The sequence below is a fragment of the Marmota marmota genome, unplaced genomic scaffold (genome assembly GCF_001458135.2).
Source record: "Marmota marmota marmota unplaced genomic scaffold, marMar, whole genome shotgun sequence".
NCBI classification, from domain to species: Eukaryota; Metazoa; Chordata; class Mammalia; order Rodentia; family Sciuridae; genus Marmota; species Marmota marmota.
Genome location: NW_025999990.1, coordinates 20,517,404 through 20,531,795, shown reverse-complemented (window position 1 = coordinate 20,531,795; position 14,392 = coordinate 20,517,404). Strand labels below are relative to the sequence as shown.

General features: G+C 39.7%; 1 protein-coding gene across 2 annotated transcripts in view; it reads left to right on the top strand.

Annotated features, from left to right (window-relative positions):
• Positions 1-849: 849 nt before the first annotated feature.
• Katnal2 (katanin catalytic subunit A1 like 2) overlaps positions 850-14,392 on the top strand; it is a 79,151-nt gene continuing 65,608 nt past the window's right edge. For both annotated transcript variants that reach the window (XM_048806265.1, XM_015482236.2), the window contains exon 1: positions 850-982. In XM_048806265.1, coding sequence (XP_048662222.1) covers positions 932-982 — 51 coding nt within the window. In that variant the 5' untranslated portion in view covers positions 850-931. The remainder of the gene's footprint in view (positions 983-14,392) is intronic.

Below are 14,392 nucleotides of genomic sequence, written 5' to 3'. Positions count from 1 at the left end.
GGTCGAGTGCCCCTAAGTTAAATCCCTGGTACCCCCTCCCGCTAGAAAAGTAGGAGTAGAATGTGTTGAGAAGTGAATGGGAGAGAGGGGATCCAGTTAAACAATTATGAGATTTTTTTTTTTTTTTAGACTGAGGAAACTTGCATATTTTGTACCTCTGGGGGAGAAAATGGATGGAAAAGCCTGAAAATAATGATGAGGAGATAGTTTGGAAAAGGATTCATAGCGAAAGAAGGGGGAAAGCCATTGAAGACATTGATTGGTTAGTACATGGAGGTAAAATCAATCAAGCAAGCAGGCAGAGAGTCTTAGAGTACATTTTTACTCATTCCTGATGAAAGCTGCTCTGATTGATGCAAAGGAAGTTGGAGGAGGAAGAAAGTTGTGACATAGAGTTTGTATTCCTGAAAGTCCCTGACAGCCAAAGTGTTTATAGCTGATTCTTGCAGTCTGGGCCATGTATAGACAATTTCAAAGATAAGGAGGTAACTTCAAACCTTTACCCTAAATGGTGATGGCAGGATGTCAACATTTAGTCACTGGGTCACAAAGGCCTGCATAACTACCAAAATAAAATTTTGGGTAACTTGCATTTTAGAGACCGAACTAAGAGAAACAAAGTAATTGCAAACCCTGACCTATGCTCTAGCAATCATACTCCCTGGTCTTTTGATTAGCCAGGACCCTACAAATGCTCTAGAAAAAGAAAAAAACAAAACAAAAAAAACCAAAAACTTGGTTTAACATTGACTGCTGCACTGCAGAATCCTTCTGTGGCCAGTGATAGGCTGAGCTGTCTAGGCCCTACCCAATCCGAAAGGGGCGGGCTAGTTCTAAGCGTCAGGTTTCCCGAAGCAGCATTTTTGAGCTGTACTGGTCAGTCTAGTAGCTGGCTCCTTTTCTCCCTTCTCTCGGACTTAACGCATGTCTGATGGAGCTTTCTTACCAGACTCTGAAACTCACGCATCAGGCGCGGGAAGCGGTAAGAAAAGCATATGTGGGGAACAAAACAAAACTGTACCGGGGAAATTTTCAGCCCTAGTCGCCACAGGCCGGTTGGCGTGTCTCCGGTTGCTATGGCGACAAAGTCCACTAAGCTAGCAGTGCCAGCGCAGTGAGAGGGCCCCAGGCCCCAATGTGGAAGTCCAGGGCTGGGCTTGGGGAGATGATCTGGGGCGAGGAGGGTGGGGTGAGGACATGCTCCTGCGACCCATCAAAGAAATCCAGTCTGGAGTTAGTTTGGTATATATGTATAGTTTTCTCCAAGTTCTCAAAAGAGTTGGTCACCCTTGCTGTTTCTACTTTCTCACCTTTGAATTGTACTTAAATGGGCTCTGTGCATCTGGGCTTAGGGGAGGCGGCCGGTGTGATGACAGGGATGGGAGGGTCCGCCTGTGACTTTAAAGGGAGTTCTGAAGGGGAGGTATTATGAGGCTGGATGTTGATGTGGGTTTGGGGAATGTTCAAATGAGATTGTTGAAAGGCGGGGAAAAGCTGACCTGGAATTAGAATTAAAATCCTGGTCATAACTCGCCACTGTCAGCTAGGGTCCTTCGGCATTCAATTCCCCTCTGGGGCTTCAGTTTCTCCATTTGAAAGCAAGAACTAGTCTATAATCCTTTCCTATGAAGATGACATGAACTTTATTTGGTTTATTTAGTTTTTTTTTTTTTTTTTATGTGATGCTGGGGATCAAACCCAGTACTTCATACATGCTAGGTAAGCTCTCTATCAATGAGCCACAACCCCAGCCCATGACATGAACTTTACAATATCTTCCCTGGCTTCCTGTGGTCTGTATCCTCTGCCATTACCTGGAAACCTTTCCAACAATGAACATAAATTGAGAACATTCTATATATATCCACACTGGGGAGAAAAAATTGATGCTTTAGGGGTGGGGGTGGGGAAGGCAATGAATACAATTAATACAATTAAAAATTAAAATACTGATATCTGGGATCCATTCCTGGAAATTCAGATTTGTTAGTTTGGGATGGGCTCTGTGCATTCATATTTTCAAAAACTCAATAGGTGATTATAATGTGTAGGCAAGGTTATGAACTCTAGAATCTTCTATCTTTTACAAAACTAATATTAATTTAAAAAAAACATTAAAAACCCCCAAACCCTCTTTTGGCATCCCCTACTACCTACCAAACTTTCTCTAGTTTTCTTCAAGTTCTCGAAAGAGTTGGCCACACTTGCTGTTTCTGCTTTCTCACCTATGAATTGTACTTAAAGCCCCTTTGAATCTGAGCCTAAATTACCTGCATCAGAATCTTTTGGGTTGCCTTTTAATAAAGCAGATTCCTGGGCCTCACCAAGGTTTAATCAGAAACTCTAGGATGGGGTCTTGACATTTGCATTGTAAACATGCACTCTGAGTTTGAAAACCATAGCTCCAAATGGTCTCATATTTTTCTTGACTTCAGTACTATTCATATGCCAAAAACTCCTCCAAACTAACTCTAGACTGGATTTCTTTGATGGGTCCCAGGAGCATGTCCTGAAGATGGAAGATGGGGAGGACAATGAATCACCTGCTATTTGACATAGATGTCAGATATCTGTGAATAGGTCAAGTATCTGCATCTTCACTTGTTCAATACTTATTTTTTAATCTTCTTCTCTAAAACCTATACTTTTTCCAGACTTCCCCAGCCTGGGAATGGGAGTCCACGATGCATCAAATTGCTCAAATCAGAATTCTGAGTCATTTGAAGCTCTTTCCTTCTAGTCCTTCCCCACCATCCTTTACATAAGGAAGACATCAACAAACCTAATTGATTCTACTCCTATAATGTGTCTTTAATAATCCATGTTTCACAGCTGCCGTCCTGATCTGAGCCACCATGATCTCTCATCTGAACCACTTCATAACTTCTTAGCTAATCTCTATTGGGTTTTGCCTCTCTCCCGTTTATTATTCAGCCAATGATCAAAGTAATCTTCTTAAAATTATGTTACTCTCTAGATAGAGAATGTTTTTTTTGGGGAGGATACTAGGGGTTGAACCTAGGGGTGCTTAACCACTGAGTCACATCCCCAGCCCTTTATATGTTTTGCTTTGAGATAGGGTCAAACAGTCATTTAGGGCCTCGATAAGTTGCTGAGGCTGGCCTCAAACTACCTGCAATACTTCTTCCTCAGCTTCCTAAATTATTGGGATTATAGGAGTACGCCACTATGCCTGGAGAGATAGGATTTTTTAAAAAAATATTTATTTAGTTAGTTTTTGGGTGACACAACATCTTTGTTGGTATGTGGTGCTGAGGATCGAACCCGGGCCGCACGCATGCCAGTCGAGCACGCTACCGCTTGAGCCACACCCCTAGCCCTTTTTTTTTTCTTTTTTTTTTGTATGGGGATTGAACCCAGGGGCACTCGACCACTGAACCACATCCCCAGCCCTATTTTGGATTTTATTCAGAGACAGGGTCTCACTGAATTGCTTGGTGTCTTGCTGTTGCTGAGACTGGCTTTGAACTCCCCATTTTTCTGCCTCAGCCTGCGAAGCTGCTGGGGTTACAAATGTGCATCATGGCACCTGGCTCGATAGGATCTTTTTTTTTTTTAATATTTATTTTTTTTTTTAGATATCACCGGACACAACATCTTTGTTTGTATGTGGTGCTGAGGATCAAACCCTGGCCGCAGGCATGCCAGGTGAGGGCGCTACCACTTGAGCCACATCCCCAGCCCTAGATAGGATCTTTTAAAACTGCAAACCCTGACAGGACCTACAAAGCTCTGCAATGACATCCCACCATGTGTCTCCAGGCTCTCCCTCACCACTTTCTACTCCAGTCACATTCTCTCTGAGATGGCATGTCTCTGAACTCCATATAGTCTGTATCACATAATTGAGTATTTAGTCGTGATTAACTTACATTATTCTGTGTTGCTTATATGTAACAGACTCTCAAACAGATTTCCTATAACTGGAAGGCAGAGACCCAAGCCTTATTTTTTGTTGTAGTCCCTAGAGGTGCTGAGAGCAGTATTTAGGAATGCTTTTGATGGTGGGATCTCTTGGGGTCAAGTGCAAGGAACTGGAGAAGGGAAGAAGAGGGAGGTGTGGAGAAGGTGAGCCTTTGAATTGGATAGAAAGAGAACCGCCTACAGGGAATTTGGATCACCTATATCAACTCTTGTGGTAGGATTTCTGGACTATCTCATTTTTGTTTGATTGATTTTTATTGTCTCAAATGGTTGAGTTATGCATTTATTTTTCAAATTTAGTTTTATTTTTAACTAATGTCAGCATATAGTATAACATTTTAATAGTTTGACGAAACTGTTTTAAGAAATGACTCCCCTGCTTCCCTCACCCTGCCCCCTCAATTACCATTCCCCGGAAGCAACCACTTGGTCTCTTTCAGCAGCTTCTTTTTAAAAAATGCTTATAATAAATAAATAAAATAAAATAAAACATGCTTATATTTCTGAAACTTGCTTTCTCATTCTCAGTCTACTCACTTATATGAAGAAAGAGCACTTAGCTCTCTTTGATCACCCCCACGCCACTCCTCCCACCATGAATATATACTTCCCTTTCCCCCATTCTCCCATGACAGAAATTCTATCACAATTTTTGTTAAGTCAATTTTCAGTACTTTCATTAATCTGACTAGGTGTATATAATTTACAGCTGAGCTACATAGGTACTATGGTTTATTTTTTATTGAACTCAGGACAGGACTCAATCATGTCTTAACAAATGCCTTATATTTTAGCTTAGCTGTCTATATATTTGATACCACTTCCTTCCCAAACTTGCTGATGGAACTATAAAAAATTTCCTTCAAGATGGTGAAGCTCATCAGATGATTTTCAAGTTTCATTTCCCCCACCTTGTAACAAACAGACTTTCTGGATTTCCCACATCTTCTGCTGTATGAAGTGGTTGTTCCACGGACTTGCTCTACAATTTTCTCCCTGGAAAATTCCTTTCATTCTTTCCTGTGGTCTCTGTCTTCCATTTTCTCAGTTCCCATCTTCCTCCTTCTTTCCCTATATCCCTCTTATATTTTATTTATTTATTTAGGTACTAGGGATTCAACCCAGGGGTGCTTAACCACTGAGCAACATCTTCAGCCCTTTTTAAATATTTTATTTAGCAACAGGGTCTTGCTGAGTTGCTTAGGGCCTTGCCAATTGCTGAGGCTGGCTTTCAACTCTGAACCCTCCTGCCTCAGTCTCCCAAGCCATTGGGATTACAGGGGTGCACCAACATGTCTGGCTCTTACATCCCTCTTTTAGTGATCAATTGGTTACTGTCTGAGAAAAGATACCTGGGAAGTAAAGTGTATGTACAAAACTCTATAGTCTTCTCTCATTTATTTATTTATTTATTTATTTTTTAAAAAAAATTTGTACTAGGAAATAAACTCAGAGGTTTTAACTACTGAGCCACATCCCCAGCACTTTGTGTGTGTGTGTGTGTGTGTGTGTGTGTGTGTGTGTGTGTGTGTATGTGTTTGAGACAGGGCCTTGCTAAGTTGCTTAGGGTCTGGCTAAATTGCTGAGGGTAGCTTTCAACTTGGAATCCTCCTGTCTCAGCCTCCCAAATTGCTGGAATTATAGATGTGTGCCACTGTGCCCAGTTCCTCTCTTCTTGACTGATGGTTAGCCTGAGAATAATATTCTAGGGTGGAATTAATTTCATCTCAGTTGGGAAGAACTTGCTGCATTGTCTTTTAATTTGTAGTGATTGTGAGAAGTCTGATGTAACTCTTTCTTTCTTTCTTTCTTTTTTTTTTTTTTTTTTTTTTCAGTAAAAGCTTTTAGAATCTTCTCTTTTACATCCCTGGGTTAGGAATTTTTCTAAAGCTATTGAGGATTCTTTTTTCATTCTCAGGGTTGGTATGAAGTTAAAGGTCATTTAAATCAAGGCGATTCATGCTCTTAGTTATGGAAAAAAATTATTGTATTACTTCTTTAGATAATTTTCTCCCTTTTTTTTCCAAATCAATGTTTTGTTTTGTTTTTCTTTCTGGAATTCCTATTCATTGAATGTTTAACTTTAAAATCGGGCTTCAATTATTTATTTATTTTCGATACCGAGGAGGATTGAACTCAGGGACACTCAACCACTGAGCCACATCCCCAGCCCTATTTTGTATTTTGTTTAGAGACAGAGTCTCACTGAGTTGCTTAGGGCCTCGATTTTGCTGAAGCTGGCTTTGAATTTGTAATCCTCCCGTCTCAGCTGTTGGTATTACGGGCATGTGCCACAGTGCCTGGCTTCTGTTTTTCTTTTTTTGGTCGCCTTTGGCTCCTCATATTTTGTGTTTCCATTCAATCTCCTTTCTGCATTCCCCACTGTGGTTCTGTATGTAGGAGGCTTTCCTTAAAAGCTTGTGATCCTTGGCTACCCATTTATTTTTAAGAATGAGACACCTCAAAGCTAAGTAGAATCTGTGTGTTTTAGGAGCTTGTCTAGTAAAGGTGGATTTCTCTACAGGATGCTCAGGTCGTCATGGACCTTGTCACTGGAGGATTCCCAAGTGCCAGTATTGGTAAGTCTCCCTCAGTTTTTTCCGAGAGTAAACTTTCCTACTCTTATGCTAGAGTAGGGGAGGGATTGCCATCTGATTGAGGTGGGGAGGGAAGCTGTTACACTGTGGTCTGTCTGCTCCTTAAGTCCATACTTCTGCCCTTACCAGTGGCTGGTAACTCCACAGCTACATGGTCCTCCTGGTTCCTGTTACTTCCTAGGGTCCTGGCATAGATATATTTGCTTCTTGTTGGTTTCTTCCTTTGTAGATGTTGGTGTTTAATTTGTTTTTCTTTGCTTTCAACTTTCTTTGCTTTCCAAAGTCAGTTGGCACTTGTCCATGTTCTTCAATTTTATTGACATATGTGTCTGTTTCCTCTTTCTCTTTTGGATTCTTTGTCTTTGATGGATTATAGATTTTGTTTGTTTTGTACTGGGATTGAGCCCAGGGGTACTTTACCACTGAGCTACAATCCCAGTTCTTATTTATTTATTCTCACATTTTTATTAGTGTGTTATAGTTGTACATATGGATGGGATTTACTGTCACATATTCATACATGCACACAGTACACAATATAACCATATAATTTGGCCAATATCACTCCTTAGCACTTTTATTTATTTATTTATTTATTTTTTGAGACAGGGTCTTGCTAAATTGCTGGGGCTGAATTTGAATTTGCCATCCTCCTTCCTTGGTCTCAGTGGGATTACAGGAGTACAGCACCACACCATGCAATTTTTATTTTTATTTTATCCCCCCCTCCCCCCCAGTATTGCAGAGTGAACCCAAGGGCACTCTACCACTGAACTATCCAACCCTTTTTATCTTTTATTTTGAGACAGGTTTCACTAAGTTGTCAAGTTGGCCTCAAACTTGCCATCCTTCTGCCTCAGCTTCCTGAATTTTTGGGATTGCATGTGTGCAACGTGTAGATTTTTATTCTTTTACCACAATTTTAATGTGGTTTTGTGAGGGAGCAGAAACAAATGATCTTTTAATTTAATTTTTTTTTTAGTTTTAGGTGGACACAATATCTTTAGTTTATTTTTATATGGTGCTGAGGATCAAAACCAGTGCCTCATGCATGCTAAGTGAGCATTCTACCACTGAGCCACAACCCTAGAGCAGATTTTTTTTTTTTGTAGTTGTATATAGACAGAATGCCTTTATTTTATATGTTTACTTTTATGTGGTGCTAAGGATCAAACCCAGTGCTTCACACATGCTAGGCAAGCAGTCTGCCATTGAACTAAACAGCCCCAACTGGAGACAAATGATCTTTAGAAATGTTTTATTTATATGTTTATTGCCTACTGAGTACAAAGAATCATACTAATTGTTCTTTTATGGGATGGTTCCAGAAAAGTGAATATTTTAAAAATTGACTAATATATGGTTCATATCTAAAAGATGATTTTATTATTGTTTTTGGTTGGTTTCAAGTTATGCATTTGTCATTTGTGTGTTTATATATTCAGATTTCATTTTAAATATGGTTATTTGTTTGAATTTGGGAAGGGGTCGATAGTTGAGCCTGAGAATGAATGATGCTTTTTTTTTTTTTTTTTTGGTGGTGCTGGGAATTGGATCCAAGGCATTGTGCATGTGAGGCAAGCACTCTACCAACTGAGCTATATCCCCAGCCCCAGTTAGATGCTTTTGAATTCACATCCTAGTTTTCACTTGATTAACACTAGCTTGATATACATTTATTCATCACTTCATATGATAGCCACTATTTGTGCCCTTTCTTTAAAACACAGTGCTGGTGTTTGGAGCAACCCATGCATGGAAACAGACACTATCATTGTTGTTAGGAAATCCCTCTTTTCTTGATATTCATGGTACTTCAGTTTTCTAGATTTCTTGTTTTCTTCCTGGGCCCCTTGATGATCTTCTCTCTTTCTCTGACCCTTAAGTTCTCATTCTTTAGGCTCTGAGTTTGTTTTTCTTGGCCATCCCCCTCACTAGTTTGATGAAGTGCCCCTCCTTGATGTATCGAGGAGATATCACCCCATCATCCTATCCTAGGAGATATTATCCTATTCTAGGAAACCACCATTGAATATTTACCTATAGGTTCTTTCCACAGTGAACCATATACATTCCTTAGGGCAAGGATCCTGGCAAGTTTCTTTTCTAAAAGTAAATTGATCTTGCTTTTGCAGGGCTTCTCAGTTTTTAATGGGCATTAAAGACATGGGATGTTTTAAAAATGAAGATTCTGATCTAATAGTTTCCAGGTGGGGGTTGTGACCATTAATTTTGGGTGTCATCTTGACCCTGGCTCTGTAGGATCCACATCCATGGATTCATCCATATTTAACCATGGGTTAAAAATATTTGAAAAAAGAAATTGAACATGTACAGACTTTTCTCCCTTTATTTCTCAAACAATACAGTATCAACAGTATACATAACAAGCATGTTATGTTAGGTATATGTAACCTAGAGATGATTTTAAGTATACTTGAGTATGCATAGAAGTTATGTGCAAATACTATGCCATTTTGTGATTTGAAATCCACAGATTTTTTTTTTTAGTTGTAGATGGACATGGTACTTTTATTTTATTTATTTATTATTTACATATGGTGCTGAGAATCAAATGTAGTGCCTCACATGTGCTAGGCATGCACTCTACCACTGAGCCACAACCCTAGCCCTGAAATCCACAGATTTTTATATTTGTGGGGGGCTCTGGACCCAACCCCTAAATATCAAGGGATGACTGTGTTTATATACAAAGAAATGTATCTTACTGGTTCTTTTCTCTCTCAGAACTCTTACTAATGCAGGTTTGTATTACAAACTCCTGCGAAACTGTTATTATCTTTGGGTAGCAAAGATTTGGAACAAAGTGTTTTCCTGTATTTAAAATTTAGTGTTTAATTAAGATAAGACTATATCTGATCTGTATATATGTGCCACTTTGTTTTATTCAGCCTGAAGGCAAGAATCTCTCAAAGGCTCTAAGCCCAAACAACCTGTCAGGAGCATTGCTTCACAGTATTTTTAATTTAACCACAAAATTAAAGACAAACAAACAATAATTGGCATCAATGCAAGGAGTCGTTTTGGAAAGCTGTAATTGATTTATACACTCACGTGTGCACACAAAATAATCATGAAACAAAATCACTTTTATTCTCATCTGTCATTTTGTATACTCTTCAAAAGTTGCAACTTGGCCCAGGTTGAGCCTTTTATATTAAAAAAATTTACTATGATTATTTGCTAATTAATGAAGTGGCCAAATTGTTTTGAAATGAGTGTTGTTAAATGCCTGCACTTTTATTAATTGCTAGGCCCTAAAAACAACAAAACAAAACAAAACAAACAAACAAAAAACCAGAATAATTGAGAATGTCATTATGTCAGTGATTTTCTTCAATGAACTCTGGCTTATTAAACTTTAAATGTTCAAACATTTAAGCATCTATTGAAATACCAATAGCTACAAACAACGTGGAGTTCTAAATACTAATTATACAAACTCTAAATCACCATAAAGCTAAGCTGAATTTTAAGTAACTCATGTTTTAAGTGCTTACTCTGCTCTTTCACAGGAAGATTAACCACTTCTCTACTGAGCATTTCTGCAGCCCTGTGGGTTTTTTATTTTGGTATCAAGGAAGGATTGAACCCAGGGGCACTTACCACTAAGCAACATTACCAGCCTTTTTTTTTTTTTTTTCCATTTAAAACTTTTTTTTTTTCTATTTAGTATACATGACAGTTGAATGCATTTTGACACATTATACACAATGGAGCATAATTTCTCATTCCTCTGGGTGTACATGATGCTGAGTCACACCAGTTGTATAATCATACATGTATACAGGGTAATAATGTCTGTCTTATTCTACTGTCCTTCCCATCCCAATGTCCCACCTCTCCCCTTAATCCCCTCTGCACAATCAAAAGTTGCTTTATTCTTCCCTATCCACCCCCCACTGTAGATCAGCATCCACTTATCAGAGAAAACATTCCCCTTCTGTTTCTTGGGGATTGGCTTATTTCACTTAGCATAATATCCCCAAATTCAGTCCATTTACCTGCAAATGCCATAATCTCATTTTTCTTAAGGCTGAGTGATATTCCATTGTATATGTGTATCAGTTTTTCTTTATCCATTCATCTGTTGAAGGATATATATAGGGTGGTTCCCTAGTTTAGCTATTGTGAACTGAGCTGCTATAAACATTGATGTGACTGCATCACTGTAGTAAGCTGATTTTAAGTGCTTTGGGTATAAATTGAGGAGTGGGATAGCTTCCCCAGCCCTTTTTTATATTTTATTTAGAGACAGGATCTCACTGAGTTGCTTAGGGTCTTGCTAATTTGCTGAGACTGGCTTTGAATTTGGTCATCTTCCTGCCTCAGGTGTTTCACCACAACTGGCTTGCAGGCTTCTTTTAAAATGCTATGACTGCTGTTGAGCCACATTTGTCCTGTACTTGGACCAAGGAAGGGAAACTGATCAGACAACCAGGAACACTTTCCTAATGAGACTCCTTCCTTACTACCTCCCTCCCTCCCTTCCTTCTTTTCTTCCTTCCTTCCCCTCTTTCTTTACTACTGAGAATAAACACATGTGAATTTATATGTTCATGTTTGATGTCAAAATAACCTTAATAGCTTTCTTTTATAAAAATAGTATTAATTGAATTTTCCTTTTAAACACCAAAAATATAAATCTCATAATCCAGAAAAATCTTGTAAACATTTTTAAAAATTGATATACTCTTTTGCTCTCAACTGCAATTGCTAGTATCAAACTAGCTATCTTGCTGTATTAAAAAAAAAAAACTAGAAAATGGGACTATAGATTTTGGGGACAATGTGATCATGAGAGAAGGTCTTGGAAGCAGTCACTGGACCCTGGCACAGGAAATAAAACCTAAGAAGAGCACAGGAGTTTGCTGAGACAGATTGAGGTTTGGCAAGACTGGGTTGGCTAGAATTGAGAAGAAAGAGTCACAGAGAGGAGAGAAATATGCAAATAAAGAGTTACACAATTCTGAATTTTTTCCTAATGCTAATTTGTGGCACATAAATAGGCTAGATAGGCATGAAATTGGGGAAGACCAATTACCAGGGAAACATAAGCTGAACACCTCCCAGCACTTAGCACTGGGAGACACTGGAGCTCTGACCAAGCCGAGCGGAGAAACAGTTGGGAACAGCAGAACAGTGAGTAGACATCCCCTAAGGGCTACAAAAAAAAGAGTAAGCAGAGCTTGCCTTCAGACAACCCTGTCAAAACAGAGCCTAAAAACAAACCTCTGTAGGATGTATCAGCAAATAACCACAGTACCCGCCCAAACAGAACTCTACACACTTCAAGACATTCTCAATGTCTGGCATCCAATCAAAATTGCTGAAGGCCATAGGAAACAGGAAAACCAGATAAAACCAGAACAACCAGCAGACAATAAAAGCTCCATAGTGTCAGAGAAGGTGAAATTGGCAGATGAGGGCTTTAAAAATAGACTAACTATGTTTAAAGACTTAAAGGAAAACATGGTTATAAATAAGAGACAAACACAAGATATAAGCACAAAGAGAGCTTTCAGAGTTGACAGTGACAGTACCTTAATGGAAACATTCACTGGAGGGGCATCAGAAGGAGATAAATGGGTTGAAGAGACCACACTGGGAACTGCCTCACCTGAAGCACAGGAGAGAAGTCGGAAGCAACAAAGGAATAAAGTCTCTGCCTCCTAAGGACAATATCAAGTGGTCTAACACATGCAATTCCCGTCTCAGAATGGACACAGGAAGGCGAAGAAAACATGGAAAAATAGTGGCCAAATTCCCTGCACCTTCAAAATGCCAGAAATGAAAACAAACAAACAAACAAAACTCCCAAGCAGGATACACACTTGTGACTTTGACAAAGCAAAATGCTCTGCTATGAGCTGCCCCTGGAGAGGCCCTTGCTGCAAGGCACCAGGGAAAATTCCAGCCAGCAACAAGTCAGAAAACGAGGCCCCAGTCCTGAAACCCATGAAGAACTCAGTCTGGTAACAACCTATCAGGCAGAAGGAATGCTTTAGGATGCTGGGTGGGGGTGCATCCCTGTAATCCTAGTGGCTGGAGAAGCTTCCAGAGTTACGGGAATTATAGTTATATAATCACCTTGCCCAACACTTACGTATTTTTGCATTTTTCTTGCCTTTATTTTTTTTTGTATTGGAGGTCAAATACAGGGTGACACACAAGTCAGGGAAGGACTACAACACTGAGATATGTCACCAGACCCCAAAAACCCCCTTTATGAAAACAGGGTCTTCTTAATTTCCGAAGAATGGCAGAAAACTTGTGGTCCTTTTCTATAGCACCCAGGGGTGCTCAACCACTGAGTCAAACCCCAGCCCTTTAAATATTTTATTTAAAGAGAGGATGTCAGTAAGTGGCTTAAAGGCCTTGAGAAATTCCTGAAGCTGGATTCAAACTCTTGGTCCTATACTCTCAAACTCCTGAGCCACAGGGTTTCATGAATACGTCACTGTGCCCAGATATGGAATCATTTATCAACACAAATTTCTTAATTTTATTCTGTATATCTGTTTTATTTGATTAAGTTCATATCTATTAGGTAAGATATGATAATTTCATATCAAATACGGGGGTGCTCCTTCAGTAAGACCAATCCTTAACCCTATTGTGCGTTCTGTTGAGAGAGGTTTTCAGTGAGTTCCTAAAGGTATTGCATTTGATGAGGCTAGTTTGACCTCCTGATGCCACTGCCTCAGCCTCCTGAACTGAGGGGATTACAGGCGTGAGCTGCTGGGAGAAGGGCTGTGAGCCTCCTCGCCTGGCTGTTGTGGCTTCGGAGATGGGGCCACCCTCTACAAACCAGGCTTCTCTAGAGCTTTTGGGTTCAAGGGGTCCTCCTTCCTCAGCCTCCCCAGGAGTTGAAACTCTGGGTGTGCGACAATGTACCTTTCTCAGAATTCCTCATTTCAAGGGGGGTGGGGGGGTTACTATATGGATCTTTCCCTTGAAAACTCAGTAGTTTTCACACACTCCATCCTTCTCCTTTCATACACAGAGATATCTCTCCCAGTCTCTCCGAACCATCTTCTTTCTTGAATGATTAATGTTTTGTAATCCATGTGAGACTGATCGGAGAGAGTGTGTTTGCGTGTGTGGCCATATGTGTGTCTGTGTGTGTGTGTGTATGTGTGTGTGTACGCGCTGGCGAAGAAGTGCACACAACACAAACACACACACACACAAGGAAAGCATGTATTCTTATTTGTCAGGGTCCTGAGGTTTATCCCAAGACACTTATTAGATCCGAGTTCCCCCCATTTGTCCATAGGCCTGGGGGAGTGTTTCTGGGTGGTCAGATCTGTTCTCTTGGTCTGATTCTCTGTTTCTGATGCCAATGCTACTGGTTATTCTTGAGGGAGTTGGGGTGGTGGGTGTGGTTTTGTTTCTTTTTTAGATAACCGGACATGGTACTCAGGGGNTCGACTTATGTTTTGCAATCTATGTTAATCTGATCAGAGTGTGTCATTTTGTTTCTGTTTTTGTGTATGTGTTAGTGTGCCAGCAGGCTCACTTAGAATCTTTATATGCGTATGAAAGATGTTTGTTATTATTTGTTAGGGTCATATGGTTTACTTAAAGTCACTTGTTATATTAAATTTTACCTTTTTTGTTCATGGATCTGGGGGAGTTTTTCTTTGTTTTCAGATGTATTCTCTTGGTCTATTTCTCTGTTTCTTATGCCACTATCCTTGGTTACTTTTCAGGGGGTTGAGAGTTGGTATTTTCTTTTTCATTTATTTATTTACCTTATTAATAATGGGTTTTTGATTCAGTGTGCCTTGACTGTTGAGAACATGGTTTTTGAACTTTGAGGCACA